The following is an 18,557-nucleotide window of genomic DNA, read 5'->3' as shown; positions in this document are numbered from 1 at the left end:
ACAAATGAACAAAACCAGGAATGGTAAATAAGAAGGCAATAAAACAAATGCTACAAGTACATCCTTGTGTTCCTTTCTTCTCTCAGCACCTTTAAAAGATATAAGGTATTAACTATATAACAAGGTATTGTTGGGTTTGTAACATATCTAGATGCAATATATAGAGCAATAATAGCACAAAAATTAAAAAGGAAGTGAACTAAATAGGAGAAACGTTTCTATAGCTCACTGAAGTAAGTTAATATAAATGTGAAGTAAATTCTAGTAAGATATATACTGTAAGCTCCAGAGCAACCACTAAAAAACATTCACTTGATGCAAAGGAAAGAAGGAACAGAGGAACAATAACAAAAAAAGGAAACACCAGAAACAAAAGTAAACAGCAGGCCTCCACGTACAACTGTATCAGTAACATTAAATGTGAATTGATTAAACATCCAATCAAAAAGCAAACAGATTTAAAAACATAATTTAAAAACAGGATCCAACTACATGCTGGCTACCTAGGACACACTTTAGACTCAAAAATAAAAAATGGTTAAAGTAAGAGGACAGAAAAGACATATCATGCAACAGCAACCATAAGAAAGCTGGAGTAGCCACACTAATATCGGACAATAGATTAAAACAAAAAGTGTTACTAGAGATAAAGACAGTCATTTTATAATTAATAAGACAGCCAATGAATCAGGAAGATTTAACAATTATAAAAATTTACACACCAAACAACAGCCCAAAATATATGAAGAAAACCTGACATAAACGAAGGGAAAAATAGATTACTTGGGAGACTTCAATACTCCCCTTCACTTTCTTTCAGTAGAAGATAAACATCTAGACAGAAGATGAACTAGGAAATCAAATACTTGAACAACACTCTAAATCGACCATACCTAAACACATCTATCTACAGTCTACTCTACCCAATAATAGCATTCTTAAATGTACATGGAACATTCTCAAGATAGACTACATGTTAAGACATAAAACAAATTTCAATAAATTTAAAAGGACTGAAATCATAGAACATGTACACTCTAACTACAATGGAATGAAATTAGGAAGAAAAAGAAATCGGTGAAACCCACAAATATATGGAAAATAATTACTCCTAAATAGCCAGTTGATCAATTAAGAAATCACAAAGGAAACTGGACCATACTTTGATACGAATGAAAATGAAGATACAACGTATACTCAAATTTATAAGATGCAGCTGAAGTAGTGTTTAGAGGCAGATTTATACAGCTGACCCTTTAACAATGTGGGGTTTAGAAGCACTGATCCCCCACACCCTTGTTCAGTTGAAAATCTGTATATATCTTTACAGTTGGCCCTCTCTATTCAACAGAAGTTCTTTAACCACAGATTGAACCAACCACAGATGATGCAGTACTATAATATGTATTTACTGACAAAAATTTGAGTATAAGTGGACCTTACACTTCAAAAGTGGTTTGAAGTGTAGTTCAAGCCTGTGTTTTTCACAGGTCAACTGTTGTGGTAATTGTTATTTTAAAAGGAAGATTCAAATTAGTAATTTAACTTTCTATCTTAAGATACTGGGGGGGGAGGCAAAATAAAAAGTAAAGCAAACAGATGAAAGAAAATTAATGAAGATTAGAGCAGAAGTCAACAGAATAGAGAATGGATGAACAGCTGACAAAAGCCAAAACAAAAGCTGGTTCTCTGAAACAGGTAACAAAACTGACAAATCTTTACACAGGCTAACTAAGAAAAAAGGAGAGAAGGCTCAATCTGCTAAATTCAGGAATGAAAGAGGGGACATTACCACTGATCTTACAGAAAGAAGAACAGGTGAATACTATGACCAACTGTAAACCAATAAATTAGATAACTTACATGAAATGGACAGATTCCTAAAACACACAAACTCAAGAAAATAGGCAACCTGAATAGACTGCTACCAAACAGAGATTGAATTAATCATCAAAAAAAGCATCCATGTGACAAGCCCAGTTCCAGATGGCTTTGCTGGTGAATTCTACGAAATATCTAAGGAAAAATGAATGCTAATCGTTCACAAGTTCTTCTAAAACTTAGAAGAGGGAACATGTCTCAATTCATTCTGTAAGGTCAGTATACCCTGATATTAAAACCAGACAAAGACATCACAAGAAAACTAGAGACCAACATGCCTTATGAATACAGATGCAAAAATTCTCAACAAAGTACTGGCAAACTGAATCCAGCAACACAAAAAGTGTTAAATTCCATGACCAAATGATATTAATCTCAGTATGCAAGGTTGGTTTAAGACACACAGTTAATACCATACTTAATGGTGAAATGCTTTCCCCCTAAAATCAGGAACAAGATACGGATATCTGAAATGAAGAATGAGACAAGGATGTCTAAAGTCACTGCTACTTCTATTCAACACTGTACTAAGAGCTCTAACCTGGGCAATTAAGCAAGAAAATGAAATAAAAGCCATCTAGAAGAGCAAGAAAGAAGTAAAATTATCTATACACACATATTACAATCTTATATGTAGAAAATCCTAACAAATTCATGAAAATACCGTTAAAACTAATAAGCGAGTTCAGCTAGGAAGCAGGATAAAGAATCAATAAAATAAATAAAAATCAACTGTATTTCTATAAACTTCCAATGAATAAGTGTAAATGGAATTAAGGGGGGGGGGAAATCCATTTACAGTAACATCAAAAAGAATAATACAGTTTAGGAATAAATGTAACAAAATAAATATAAAACCAATACCCTGGAAACTACGAAACGTTGTTGAAAGAAATTAAAGAACATTTAAATAAATGGAAAGACATTCCATATTTGTGGGTCAAGAGACTTATACTTACCTTGCAGGATTGTTAAATGGATCAAATGAGACAACACTTTTGAGCGAATTAATGAATTTTAAGTTATTGGTAGGTATTGTTATTAATGCCAAAAGATTCACAAGCTTTGAGTCTATTTAACTGAAATGGGAGTTAAAGTGACTACACAGCCTTTGAAATCTAAACAGTGGATGGCGCACGCATATGGTGAGCACTAAAGACTACAGCCTTCCATTTCATGAAGTCCAGAAGCACTGTAACAACTATGGAGCAGATGATCACGTAATATCCCCTTGATAAAGCCAGGGTGGAAACAAGAACCAAGAGCTTATTCAGGAACTGATTCAGGAATTCGAGAAAGATGCAAGACCTATGACATGTCTCAGCATGAAGAAGTTGATGAAAAAGGACCTAAGCTATTTCATAAGCAACTGTCACAAACTTCTGTACAGTAAGACTGGGAAGTAGAATTTATGAAGCACAGTCTATGACATAAAAAAGCAATCAAGTCCTTACTCATCACTCTCAAACACATGATAGAAGAGACAGAATACCAAAAACAGAAAAGAGTAATAGTTTGGCCTAAATCCTGTAAGTTCACAAAGAGAAGACTGAAGAGATCACCAAACACATTTGACAGACAAATTTTCAGAGTTTTGCTACAGTTTCTTTCAGTTCCTCACAATGCCTCCCTTTTTGTTTCCAGCCTTATCTCCTTAGAAAAACCTGTGGTGCATATTTATATACTTTAAAACTAGTTTTCACAGAGGAAATTATGAAGTAAAAAGAAATCAAATACTTAGTATTCACTACCTACGAAAAATCAGAGCTGACGTCTACGTAATTTAAGAATCCTTAAGTAATCATCTGCTAATCCTCAGTATATAAAAGAAATAGTACAAGACTCATAACCTGTTGAAAAAGTAACTTTAATCAGTGTTTCTATTTCATTACTAAACTACTGGTTATCTTATTGTGCACCTATGAGAGCACAAATCTAAGGATGCTCTTCTGCCACATGTCAGCAGAAATTCCCAAAAGCTGCCCTTCAAAGTACTTCCTCACCTCCTCTCTAAATAACAATTCCTGAAGGCAATTTACCTCCTCTCTTTTATGGGAGTTTCTCCGTGGCCAATAGCACAACATGTTTTCGTGTAGTGCATACTAGGCTGTGGTCCTAGTTTGCTGCTATTTTGCTCTGATAAGTTTCAGTTTTGGTTTCTTTGTGTAAAAAAAGGATCAGGCTCTAAAATTCTATAAATCGCCTTTTAGCACTGCTATTCAAAGAGGCATATTTTACAAACACACACCAAGTGGTAAGCATAGCATTGGGGAAAGAGCAGAGTTAAACAGACCTAGACTCAAATTCCCTCTGACATCTGAGTTACCTGTCATTGGGCAAATAATTTACCCTTACAGACTTCTTTCCTTATTAGCTAGTTATCTATTATGATCAATAAACAGAAGGGTACAAACAATGTATAAAAAGTGCCCAATAATATAATGTTGTATGTCAATTTTACCTCAATTTAAAAAACTGCTTAGCACAGTGCACCCTCAATAGGTGATCAGTTTCCACTTATCATCAAGTTTTCACTCTTGAAAAGTTTTTCTCTCTCAATACTTGGATTGTTTCTAAACAAACTTCACTGACTAGATAAGAATTTCGTTTTCAACATATTAGGAGGTAATCTCATTCAAACACATTCATAACTACTTTATAAGAGTGCAGACAGGATTACAATTTAGAATAAGCAGAAAACGTATCCAGTGGTGCATACAGCCTTAAGTATATGTACCCCTGTACCACACAAAACTGAAACAGAACTTCATCAAAGGTGAAGAAAATCTTTCCACAATGTTCATGACCAAACAGAACATTAGCTACAAAAGAGCCCCTCTCATTTTGCTAGGGGAAACTGAAATCATGTGAATCAAATGCTTCCATATCTTTACCATATTTGCTGGTCAGAGTTCCAATCGCTGCTAAGCAAAATACATAGAAGACAATATAATTATGAGTGAGTTTACTCCAAAGATAAGATATGATTTTTTCCCTCACTGAAATTCCAAGCGACTTTCATTTGAGGAAAGAAACAAAGTAGAACTCTCAAATATCCTTCAGCATATTTACGTATATGATCACAAAGCAAACCTTTGCCTCAACCATGAAAAACTGTCCAACAGAGGAAACCCTAGGATAAAAAGTAGTCGCAGACTCATTAACTGTAGCATTCACACACTGCTTCACATACAACAACCGCACGGCTCTGATCTGTTTGTCAACTCTGGCATTTACTCCCTGTGAGAAAGATTCTTCTAATTGAAAGTTAAAATCATCACACGTACAAAGATTGTGCTATTATCCATTTCTGCTACTAGAAAGCAGTAAACTTATTTTGGCTTGATTAAATTTAAAATTCTCTTTCAGTCTTAACACACAAGTACCTTTTAAAAACACTTTTTTTTTTTACATCGTAATCTAAGCGTGTGGATAAAAAAAACTGACTTTTTCTCCATATGAAAATAAACTTGGCGATACTCCATCTTTTCTCACTTAAGAACCAATGCCTCAAAGGCCCTCCCGAATAAGCTGCTCCAGCTTTTACTGTATCACTTAGCTGGAAAGATGCTTTCCTTAAATATGAAAAGGAAAACTGCAATACGAATTTATATTGCTTGTAAAGTCAAATCACTGCCCCGCAAAGTCAAGATTATGAAAGGTTCTCTTGGCTGACTTTTTAAGAACTACCAGAGAAAAGGTGCAGTCTCCGGCTGCGACGTTTCCCGCGTCACCGCTGGCTGGACCGACGGGTAAGCTGGACAAGGTGCGCGACATACCTGGAGGAAGCTGCAAATTAGCAGGCAGCTGGATTGTTGTGGTGTTGGGGGCTTTCACAGCGACAATCTGAGGAGCTGGCAGCCGAGGGCCGCTGCTGAGTTTAGGAAGAGCATTGGCAGGAGCCACTTTGGTCACCAGGGTCCCCACGGGGGACCGCAGGGGCTGGGACGCCACGGACTCCACGCAGACACTGACAGGAGCCTTAGTCACGGCGCCCAAGGCTACCGGAGTGCTCTCCACCCGGACGGGCAGAGCTGCGGCGGGGGCCATGGTCACGGTCCCGGAGGCGCCCACACCGGCGGTGGGAGCGGCGCCGGCCGGTTCTGTGAGGCCCGCGGGCATCCCCTAGGTAGATCAGCGGCAGCTGCGCCGCAGCCGTTCCGGGAGCACAGGCGAGGGGAGGCTCGACAAGCGGCAGCCGACTCCAGTGCAGTTCCGGCTCCACAGCATCGCTGAGGAGAGGCGCCGGGGCCGCGACACAGGAGTCAGTGACGAGCACCGGATGGACAGCAGGACCCCCGGGTCCCGGACCTTCCTCCCGTCCGCGCGGCCCCTCCGGTAGCCACACCTGCTCGGCCGCTCGCCGCCTTCTCGGCGGCGCTCACACGTGCGTCGGCTCAACCCGGCGCCTCAGCCTCAGGACCAGATGCAGCGGAGCCCGGCAGCGCGGCTCCCGGAAGGGCGTCACTTGGACTCCCACCTCCCAGCAAAACTGTGCGCCGCGGATCCCCCGCCAGAAATTTCAAAACTCCAAACCCGGAGCGCCCGAAAGCCCCCTACGCGCGCTCAGCACGGCCCCGGCGCGCGGCCACGCCAGCCATGTTTATATAGCCACGCGGAGACCTCGCGCCTGCGCATAGGGCGCCGCCGCCGCCCCGGGCTTCCCCCGGAATCCGGCCGTGCGATTGGTCACAGACTGGAATCGCGCTCGTGGCGTCACGAGGGACGGCTCCAGAGGGCGTTAGACTCTTACCCTGAATCCCGAGGAAGGCGGGGCGAGTTGCCAAAAACCTACCACGTGGGAAGGGGAGACCGCACTCCGAAAACTGCGGCATCCGCGTTCTTCTTTCTCCTTGGTATCCCAGTTGCGTGTTCCTTGAAAAGCCAGGACTTAACTCTCCACAGGCTTCTACTTTTTAAGGAAAAAATGTGGAGGGCTGATTTCAGAGGACGGTTACTCAGAATTCAGTCACGCTTCCTCACTGTTTTTCTGCGAGCTTGGCTCCAAAGCGTCGCTAAAATAAGCATTACATTTGACAGTGAAAAAAAGTCTATTCCTTTCTTTTAAATGTATAAGAATGGCGTATAATTTTATCTGTAAAGTGTGCCTATTTTCAAATAATTAATTTAGAGTTGAGCTGCCCCGAGGGAAAATCTTTTTCTTCCTTCGTGCTACTGTAGATGTCTCCGTCACCTCTGAACTTAGTTTACGTGTCTGTCTGCTTGAAAACTGGGACAGTATCTTTTGATTCTTACATCCTCAGATTCCAGCACTTAAATCTTAAGTGCCATCCTAAAATACTCTTTGAATAAGTGAAAAGTGTGTGGTGAATGAATCAATAATACAGTCAAATATGGGAAAACTTTCCCCTTAGAGATCTAGTCAGAGAAGATGCCTTGATTTCAGGCTACTGTCATAATACATGTTTGTAGGAACCGACACTAAAGGAGATTATGCAGGGAGGCAGGCATCTAGCCATTTACAGCTTCTGGTTACCTCCCTCCCTGTCTATTCCAACGGACAGGATCCACAGCCTTCATACTTCACTGCGTTTGCTGTCCCCCATATCTCAGCCAGTCCAAATCAAGAACCCATTTCGTGACCCAAATCAATCGCAACTTTCCCCATTTTATGAAAACTTACTTGATCACTTACCTTATAGAAAATTCTTCCAAGTGGAGCTGAAGAGAAGAAAACTGAATTTATTGAGCACCTCTTGTGTGCTGGTCACTAGGAGATACATTTCCTTGTTTCTTACTTTTTTTTTTTTTTGTAAACAACCACTTCATTTTACTGACTTAAAAAACTGTAGTTAAAAGAGTAATTTAGCCATGAAGCTGGGAATCTAACCAGTCTGTATGATGCCAAAGTACATCTCTTCCCACTACTCCACAAATGTCTGATTCACCATATATCCCACACTGCCCCTGGCAAATCACCTTGCACAGAAAAGGTATTTAATAAATATCTGCTAAGTGAATGAATTAAATGGAGCCGTGCAACATTTTCAGTGAAGTAAAACCATCTAGTGCGTTTGAATCTTAGACCTGCTCTTTACTAGCTGAGCAAATTGTTTAGCCTTGGTTTTTCTCTCCCCATGTAGCGTAGTTAAGTAAGTGCTTGAGGAAGGGAGGTTCAAAGTTTGCTCTGAGGACTTTCCTTTTCTAAATTTCCATTAGACCCCACCCCCAACTCACATACCTTATTTAGGTATGTAAATAGTCTCTCTCAAGTTAAAGAGAGGCTTGACTGAGGAAGTATACTTTCTCTTTAAGGTGACCTTGAACATTTTTCTTTTAAATGTTTATATTTGCTTTAGAATTTGCCTCACTAATGAGAACTTTAATTTTCTAGTTGCAAAGAATATACTCCTCCTTACCCAGCACAGGTAACTACTGTCCTAAATTTGGAGCGTAGTAATAAGTTTATTACATTTTCTTCCTATAGAAACATAAAATAATAAAACAGGATACATAGGAAGGCAAAACGCATCCTGTGTCTCTATTTATGTAAAAAAAATGCGGAGGGAAGATTATACTTTGATTTAATTAGGTTTATCTATTAAAATATTTGTAAAATTAAAGAATTGAAAAATATGTATTTATTTACCTTCTGTCTTAGTCCAAAGTACTAATCCTATTCATGAGGGTTCTACCCTTAGGATTTAAGGACTTCCCAAAGGCCCTAATACTAATACCATTACCTTTGGTAATTAGGATTTCAGAATACAAACTTTAGGGAGACACAAATATTCAGACCGTAGCACCTTCTAAAGGAGGGACTAAGTCGTTAATTGTCCACATATTCTGCTCATCAATTCAGGTAATAAAACAAAACTGAACAAATACAAAATGTATGTTCCTAATATTTTACTAATTTACACACACACACAAACCCAAATTAACTAGGGCAAAACCAAAAGCTAAAGTTACAGTTATTGAGTGGACAGTGTAAATTATCCTTATTATCCATTTGATTTTCAAAGTGCCTACAGTCTCTTCACAAAATGAAGTTCACTATAGAATTTAAACAGGAAGCCTTCTTTATCTGTGAAATGAGATCAGCTGAAAAATCTGCCTGAGAAAACATAACTATTTGGCTAAGACGGCTATGGCCCCAGCTTCAAAGTGAGCCAGAAATGCATGCCTTCAAGTTCTATACCTTGAACCTAGTCCAGTATCTGTGTTTTGCATCAGAATATTGAAATACTTTCTGCAACAGAACACCACTCTGTTATTCCTTTCCTCTTAAAGGAATGTGGCTGAAACTTTTTTTAAAGAGTTTTGACTTCATTAATGATTTCCATTTTTGGTGCCTTCATTAAAGGTTTAATGAAGTCTAAGGCACTTTTTAAAAATTTTTAGTATTTGAAAGACATGCTCCTAGAAAAAGTGGATATAACCAAATGATCATAACATAAGAGATCCATTCACACTATGGAATATTAATCAGCCATTAAGATTTACACTTGTAGAGGTACGTTTATGCAAACATGATCATGGTATATTGTTAAATGAAAAAAAGAGGTTATAAAATAGTATACAGAGTATGATTTCATTTTTTTGTAAATTAAAAAAAAATTTAACCAGTAGCAGATTAGATATATGCTCAGAAGAAAATCTGGATTATACACCAAACTGTTAACAGAGGACATGTTTGGAGACATTCTAAATGATCTTTTCAAAAAAAATTTCTCTGTTTTCTAATTCTTTTAACAATGAATGAATAGTGTTTACATGATCAAAAATTAACACAAGCTTTTTCTCAAAATATGTATTCTTAGTGACAACTGAAATCTGTAAACACAGCTAACTACTCCCTAATCTCCTCCCCATAGCATCCAAGAAACTTCACTGAACTTCAGGAAGTGGGGTACTTTCCACTGGCCCATATACGTAACTACAGGAATTTCCCAAGTGTCCCAAACTGTCTCTCAATTTCATGCTTTTTCATACACTGGTTCACCTCCCTTCGAAGACCTTCCCCATTTGAAACATGTTCTACCTAAACAATTCTATTTGGCCCTCCAAAGGCTATAACCTATGAATGAATTCAGTGCCCTGTTCTTCTCCCACAGCACCTTACCATAACACTTATATTGTAGTATCCAAGTTGTTTTTCTTGTCTGTCCTCTCTCACTAAATTGTGAACTTCCTGACAGCTGAAACTGTGTCATGTTCATCTCAGAACCAGAAGAGAGAACCTAATACACAGTAGACAGAGTATTTCTCCAATTCCTGTTCCAATCCCAACCTCCTAGGGGCAGGAATTCTGTCTTGTCTGTGTATCCCGTGTCTAACAGGAGGTTAGTATTTCAGTTTCTGTTCTGTCTGTACTTTCCTTGGGGGATAACATTCTCTTCCATGGCTTAATTTCTATCTATATGTTTATGACTTCCAGATCTATCTGTCTTTGGTCCTGATTTCCAGACTTACGTGGACAGCTGCCTACTGTCTTCAACTAGATGTCCCACAGGTTCAAGCTAAACCTAACATGACATCTTCAAACCTGCTTTTTGTCCTATGATCCCTATTTCAGTGAACCAATGAACCCCCTTCCAGTTGCCTAAGATGTAAAATTAGGAGTGGACCTTGAGTTTTCCCTCTTTCTCACCTTTGTTTCAATCAGTCAATAGATCCTGTCAATCCTGGTGTCATATCTGTACTATCTCTGTAATCCATTGGCTTCTCTCATTTCTACCATCACTCTTTTAGTTTAAATCCCTTTGGAGTTGAAGTGCACTCACTTAAATTATGCCAACTGGGCCTTCTCCATGCCTCCAGCATTGCGCCTCCATTCTATTCTCTAGAGAGATTCTATTCTATTCTTCAGATTTTTTCCCCCCAAAATGTTCCTTTAAGCATTAACATTATAATTATTATCATGACTCTTTGATTTAGGATTATTTTTCTTTCTTCCTAAAAGGAACCTAAGAAGAAAATAATTTCTATTTTTAACTATTTATAATTCCATCATTCTGGCTGAATTCTCATGTTTGCATATTACTTTCTAATCCTTGTCCATTGTATACTTGCTACTATGTGAAGTACCAGTATGATTTTATATATAATTTAGAACTTATCTTTCCCTTAATAATTTTCCATGCCTAAACATTCAAATCAAGTAACTTACATAATCCCATACTTCTAAAATCTCTTCATGATCATTTTATGCATAATATTTATTAAGCAAAAACACATAATTGTTTGCACAAATTATTACAAATTATGATAAACGCTATGAAAGAAAAGAACATGGTGCTTCGAAAGAGGCTAATGGGCAGGGCCTAATATAGCCAAGGGGCTAGGGAGGTATTCCGGGAATTGAAAGAATGCCTGTGGGACTGAACTAGAGGAAGAGTGGCCTAAATGACCTTTGGAGAGGCCAAATGGGCTCGACCCCCTTCAAGGCTTAAATGTCATGTGATGTGCAAATGAAAGCAATTGAAATATTTAAACAGAGGAGTAAAATGAATTAATTTACACTTCAAGGCCTTTTATTTGAAAATAATTTCAAATTTAGAAGAGAGCTGCAAGAAATAGTACTCAAAACTCCCATATCCCCTCCATCCAGATTCACATTTTGATGTGTTCATTTGCTCTCCCTCTCTTTGTGTATAAGTGGGTGTGAGTGTGTGTGTGTGCGTGCGTGTGCGCGCATATACAGTATATATACACGCTTGATCCTCATTACTCACACTTTCCAAATCTGCCAGTTCACTTACTTGCTAAAATTTATTAGTGCCCCCATGGTACTTGTCAGGTCTTTTGCAGACGTTTGCAGAGCAGGAACAATTTGAATTGTTCGATGCACACTTTCCCAGGTGAGCTCAAACAAGGTGGTGCTCTGCCTTCTTGTTTCAGCTCTCATACTGTAAACAAGTGTCCTTTTCGCAGTCTGTCTAGTGCCATGTTTTACATGCTTTTGTCCTTTTTGTTGATGATGATGTCACTAATGATGCCCAGGCACAGTGCTTAAGTGCGGTCTAGGTTCCTAAGCGCAGGAAGGCTGTGATGTGCCTTACGAGAGAACAGATGCATTAGACAGACTTCATTCAGGCGTGAGTTGTAGTGCTACTGGTTCTAAGTTCAATGTTAATAAGTCAACAGTATATATTAATAAGGTGTCCTTAACAGAAACACACATAAAACAAGGTTATGTATTGATGGGTAGTAAAAAAAAAAACTGTTATAACCAGGAGCTTATAGAAACCTAACTCTGTGTATCTTCCAGGAGCGATTTTTGAGTATTTGTTAATTCAGTGTTCTGCGACTTAATAGAACAGAATCTTCACAATGAGAATCAACTCTAAATACACTTTTTCCCTGAACTGCTTGAAAGTAACTTGCAGACACTCCCCACTATTCCAAATATTTCAATTTATAATCCTAAAGACAAGGAATTACTATAACCACAGTACAATTAACAAAATTAGGAAATTTAACATTGATACAACTATTTAGTCAACAGATATTAAATCAACAGATCTTTTTCAATTGTTGCTATTTGTCCCAATAATTGATTTTTTGGGTACTAATAATGTTTTTTATAGCAAATTTTTTCTAGTCCAGGATCTAATCTAAAATCATTCATTGCATACAGTTTTATCTCTCTTTAGTCTCCTTTAATCTAGAACAGTTCCTCTGCCTTTGTTTTTCATGATATTACCATTTTTGGAGAGAACAGGCGCTTTATTTTGTAGAATGTCATTAACTGGGTTTGCCTGTTGTTTCCTCGTGGTCAGATTTAGGTTATGCATTTTGACAGGAATACTACATGAATGATGTTATGTCCTCTGTGTCACATAAGGAAACATGATGTAAATTTGTGTTCTTATCATTTACCTTAAGTTTGATCCCTTGTTTATGTTGATATATGCCAAGCTGCTCACTGTAAAGTTATGATTTTTCCTCTTTGTAATTAATAAGCAGTGTGGTGGAACATACTTCAAAACTGTGTAGATATCTTGTTCTTCATCAAGCTTTGCCCTATTAATTTTAGCATCCATTATTGACTCTTGGCTGAATCAGTTATTACTATGATGGCAGCAAAATGGTGATTTAAAAAAACTCATTACATTATTGTTTGCCAGTCTACTGAAAGTAGTTTTCCCATGTCTCTTATGTATGTATGAGCATGGATTCATGCATTCTTTTTCAGTCAGTGGGCTATGATCAGTTATTGTCATAACTTATTTTTATTCTCAAATTGTCCCACATTTAGACAGTAGGAACTCCTTTGTTTCTTGTGTCCTTTTGCTGTATCCTTGTCATTTTCTGAGTAATGTAAGTTCTTAAAAAACCATTCTAGTTATTATATGGAGAATGAACTTGGGGAAGACAAAAAAGGCAACAAAGAAACTAGTTGCATGGCTCTTGTAGCCGACCAGGTATGAGATGAGGGTGGCTTGAAATAGGGTGGTAGCAGTGGATAGGTTTGAAATGTATTTTGGAGGTAAAAATCTGTGGGTATTAGTGGTAAACTGAGCAAAGTAGCTTAGGGAGTGAAAAGTGTTAAGAATGACTCTTGTTTCTACCTTTAGAAACTGGGTAGATGGTGATTTCATTCACAGTGATGCGGAAGACTGGAGATGGAGCAGCTCTGATGGGAAAGATCAAGATTTTAAGAAAAATCAAATGGAACTTTAAAGTGAAACAAACAAAAAAAGAAAGTGAAACGGAAGCTAGGTTTCTATCACATTTCTACCTGCACTTCCTGACACAGTATGGATTATACTTGAAGTAATGAGACTGGATGTTATCAATGAAGGAGAGAAGGTACAATAAAGAGAGAAGAACTCATATCAAACCTCAGCATTTAATGGTATCCATTCTAAGTTTCAACAAGTTCTTCATTATATCTTCCCTATACTCTCAAGTAATCCCACCTAATGTATTTCATCTCCTCTTCTCTTTTTTTATTTCAGAAACTTCTGAATGAGAAAAGATTTCAAGTTTTCAAGACTTAATATTTGTTGACTTCATCATCCCTACAGCTTTATATACATTAGATCTGGGTTTAAACTTAGATTTGCAATGTCTCTTAAGTATCAAAAATCTGAGAAGACTTGCAGTAAAGCAGCTGTTTTCAAACTTTTTCATCTCAGGAAACTTTTACACTCTTAAAACTTACTGAGGACCCCTAAAATCTTTTGTCTGTATGAATTATATCTATCAATATTTACCATGTTAGAAATTAAAACTGAGAAAATTATAAATTATTTCTTTATAGATCCATTTAAAAATACCAATAAAAGCCTCATTACATGTTATATTAGTCAGGGCCCATTCAGGGGACAGATATCACATCAGTTATTTGAAGAGGGAAAATTTAATATAAAGAATTGTTAGTTACTAGAAGGTAGTTAACTACTGAAAGGAGTAGAAGAGGATCCTAAGGCATCCACAAGTAGCAGGTGCAAAAAAGCATCTACTCCTTTCAGCTAGGAGGAGTGGACATTCAAACACTCCTCACGGCTGAGATTCAGACCTCCTCAAAGAGGTCGCTGAGCACACAGCCTGGCAGAGATGAAGAAATGTGCCAGAGAGAACAGGCTGTTGCTGATCTATAAAGCCACTGAAGGTGGGGAAAGCATGGCCCAGGGCTGTAACTGGAGTTCATTTGCACTTAATAATAGTGGAGGGGGAGGGTGTAGCTCAGGGGCAGAGTGCATGCCTAGCACACAGGAGGTCCTGGGTTCAATCCCCAGTACCTCCACCAAATAAATAAATAAATCTAATTAACAACCGCCCCTGAAGAAAAAAAAAAAAAAAAAAACCTTTAAATAATAGCAAGTACCAGAATGCAGAAGCAAATAGTTACCTTTTGCAGTAGCTCTGCAGTATGGCCTCAGCGCCCTCTACTGGGGAAGTTTAGCATTTCATTAGCTGGCAAAGGAGAAATGTTTCCAGGGTCCAGAGGAAAGAAGAGGGCAAAGATTTGTAGCTGAGAGACAAAAAATTGGTAACTAGCACACATATTACCATACATATTTTACAACATTTCATAAACATTTTAAATGAAAAATAACTATAGTCTTTTTTTAGCCAGAGATGCTCGCAGATGCAAGTATGAAACAATTACTAGACAGTATGAAACAGGTCACAACAAAGAGCTTTGGAGACACAGAGGACAGGCCTCTAATCAAGCCTGAGGAAAGGCTTCTTGGAGAAGACTACCTGGGTGAGTCATAAATTTCCAGCGTCAGCTCAGTCAACAAAAAGGAGGAGGAAAACAGTCTTTTCTGTGAGGAGAAGCGTGTGTGTGCTCCCCAGATCAGTCATATACGCAGCCCCTTGCAAGAGAACTGCTTTCCTGGCATGAAGGGCATCACAGGGTGGAACTACCTGATTTCAAGCCACTGGCCACTGCTGGCTGGACAAGGAAGCTGGCCCAAGGGCAGCCAATCCTTTGGCCACAATGACCCTGGCCAGGCCTGATGCAAAAATATCAGCTAGTCCAAACACATTTATTCCTGCAGAATTGCAACTGGGAACCTTGGAAAGAGAAGGGAGGTTAACTATGGAAGCCACATGATCAAATTAAAAGAGAGGCTAGAGAGGCCATAATTCACATGTATAGGCTAGAAGGTTATAAGGGAAGAGAAACCACGAGTTAGAATAAGCAAGGAGTTAAAGAAAGAAAATGAGGCTGAGAAAGCGAGAGTCAAGAGAGAACAGATGTGTTGTAAGGAACTGACCCTATTCAACATCAGAGTTAAGACTCAAAAGCTCTTGATGCTGCTATTCCTAGAAGGCAAAATGATGTTATTGTTTCTAGTTTTGTACTTCCCCATGAGAGCCCTTATTTCCTTGAATCCTTACTGGAATGTTGTTTCTTTTAACCAAAAAATCTCAACTGAAACGGGCATAGCGAAAACACGACACAATATACTCCCACATATGGGAAATGGCAAACAGAAGTTTATTCACCTGCAGCATTATCTGCAATAGCAACACCATGAACAGTAAGTTCATCAACAGAAGACTGGTTGAGAATTTAACCTTACATCTGTACACTGGAAAGAATGATACTCTCATGGGAAGATCCTCAAAGCTATGTTAACTGAAAAAAATCAAAGATACTGAACAATATATAGTCTGCTGCCTTTTGCATTAAAAGAGATCTTCTTATATGTTTGCATATGTATGGAATATTAATGGAAGTATAATGAAAATATCAGTGGAAACATATTGATTACATGGGTTGCCTCCAAGAAGAGAAACTCAGTTACTGGGGGTCAAAAGTGAGACAGTGTATTTGTACCATTTTTTTGTGTTTTTATTTCATTTGTACCATTTAAAATAATATGTACCATGTATATCTATTATTTATTAAAAGTTAATGATATAAAAATTTCATTTCAATGTGATTATTACATTCATTTCTTCTATTTATTTCCTATATATGCCCCTTGAAATCAAGATCTTAAATATTCTAGTCATCTGTTTTCTCTATATGCAAATCACATTGCACCTGTATAACTCTCTATTAAAAATACAGTGAAAAAAACTTATAATTTTTAATCAGATGAGGCATTTTTGACCCCTCAATTACCACTAAAAATTTATGTGGAGGTATGATAAAGTAATTGCTTACTTTGTTTCTAAAGGAATCTCAATGTATGAAATCTATATATTTCAATTAAATATGTATATTTAATATACATTATTGACGTACATAATTGAATACTTATATCCAATTAAGTTACATAAACCATGAGAATGCCTGGAATGAAAAGCCCTAAGGAAACATGAGATTAAGTGGGTTTTTTTTGCAAACTTGGAGAGTATTTATTTCAATCACATCCTTTTCCAAAGATCAAGCAGAAATTTACTAGGTTCCAAATGGTCTTTTAAAACTTACTGTGCAAACCGCTGATCTGCTTCCTAAGAGAATTAGTCATGATTTCATTTCAAATGATGGTGAGACTGTCATGTCTTTCATTACTTCACTCACTTGTTTTCCTCAACATGACCAGGAATAAGGGAAAAAGAAATTTTTAAAAAGAACTGTGCTAACTTAGTAATGAAGCGAAGCTGTCTCTAGCTCTGTTAGACAGGGGAATATTGTAATGAACACTCATACCACCATTAAAGACATATGATGTGGCCAGTACAGTTGAAGCCCCTTGTATTCCCTTCTCTTCCAACCATTCTGATTTTGCTTTTTATTTTTATTATATATGGATACATTCATAGACAACAAAATATAGTTTGCTTTTAATTTTTCTTAATGTGCTTCTGAAAGTCAAGATATGCATGTTTAAACTTCCTTACAACTTTTTTCTGCATTGGATGTTTTTGGATTTATAACCGTGAAGTACATAATAATTAAGTATAGATAATTTACATGCACAGTTTAGAGAATAATGAAGTGAACCTGCACATGTTCACCACCCAGCTTTACAAAAGCCTTACTGTTCTTGTGCATTCCTCTCCCTGGTGCCCAACAGAAGTACTCACTGTCCTAAATTTTGCAACAACTATTCCCTTGCTTTTCTTCAGTTTTACTTCATTGTATCTGTTAAACACTATATTTAGCTTTGTAAGTCTTTAAGCTTTCTATAAACATTCAATTGTGTTTACACAATTGGTTTCAGTTTTTGCTCAATGTTTTGTAGACACATCCCTGTTGATACATGTAACTGTACTGTCTTTTTCCCTGCTATATGGTATGCTTCTGTATGAACAAATCACAATTTATTCATTCTCTTATTGATGAATATTGGGTAGTTTCTAATTTTTTTTGCTATCACAAACAATGCTTTTGCATGTGTTTTTATGCACATACAGTAGAGTTTCTGTAGACTGTATACCTCAAGAGTGGAATTAACTGGCTGACAGGCACATGCCTTTTTGACTTTCTAGATCGCACTACCTTGCTGCCCAAAGCAGCTGTCCTAAGACTAATAGCAGTAGATTGTTCTTTTGGCTCCAAGTGCTCAGTAACATTTCACAGTTTTGGTTTTTTTTTCAACTTAAGTATAGTCAATTTACAGTGTTGTGTCAGTTTTGAATGTACAACATAATGCTTTAGTCATACATATTCTTTTTCATTACAGGTTACTACAAGATATTGCATAAAGTTCCCTGTGCTATACAGTAGAAACTGATTTATCTATTTTATATATAGTAGTTAGTATCTACAAATCTCAAACTCCTAATTTATTCCTTCCCAACCCATTCCCCTCTGGTAACCATAAGTTTGTTTCTGTCTGTGAGTCTGTTTCTATTTTGTAAATAAGTTCATTTGTGTTTGTTTAGATTCCACATATAAGTGATATCAGATGGTATTTTTCTTTCTCTTTCTGGCTTACTTCACTTAGTATGACAGTCTCCAGGTGCATCCATGTTGCTGCAAAAGGCATTTTTTCTTTTTTATGGCTGAGTAGTATTCCATTGTGTGTGTGTATGTATATGTATTTATCACAACTTCTTTATCCAGTCATCTATCAATGGACATTTAGGTTATTTCCATGTCTTGGTTATTGTAAATCATGCTGCTTGAACATTTCACCAACACTTTATAGTCATTTAAAATTTTTGCCAACTTTCGTGGGTGTCTCATCATAGTTATAAGATGCATTTCCTTGATTAGTGTGGTAGAGAATCATTTAATAAGCTCCTCATAAAGAGAAAATCATTCAAGTTTCCTCTTCTGTGAACTGCCTGTT

The 18,557-nt window shown here is 37.5% G+C and overlaps 1 protein-coding gene across 1 annotated transcript in view; it reads right to left on the bottom strand.

Moving 5' to 3' along the window:
* TAF4B (TATA-box binding protein associated factor 4b) overlaps positions 1-6,503 on the bottom strand; it is an 83,974-nt gene extending 77,471 nt beyond the window's left edge. Inside the window, exon 1 of the mRNA XM_010969031.3 lies at positions 5,661-6,503. Within this exon, the coding sequence (XP_010967333.1) occupies positions 5,661-6,003 (343 nt within the window). The 5' untranslated portion in view covers positions 6,004-6,503. The remainder of the gene's footprint in view (positions 1-5,660) is intronic.
* Between the last annotated feature and the right edge of the window lie 12,054 nt (positions 6,504-18,557).

This window comes from Camelus bactrianus, chromosome 24, assembly GCF_048773025.1.
Source record: "Camelus bactrianus isolate YW-2024 breed Bactrian camel chromosome 24, ASM4877302v1, whole genome shotgun sequence".
Taxonomy (NCBI): Eukaryota; Metazoa; Chordata; class Mammalia; order Artiodactyla; family Camelidae; genus Camelus; species Camelus bactrianus.
This window is presented reverse-complemented; position numbering and strand designations above follow the sequence as displayed.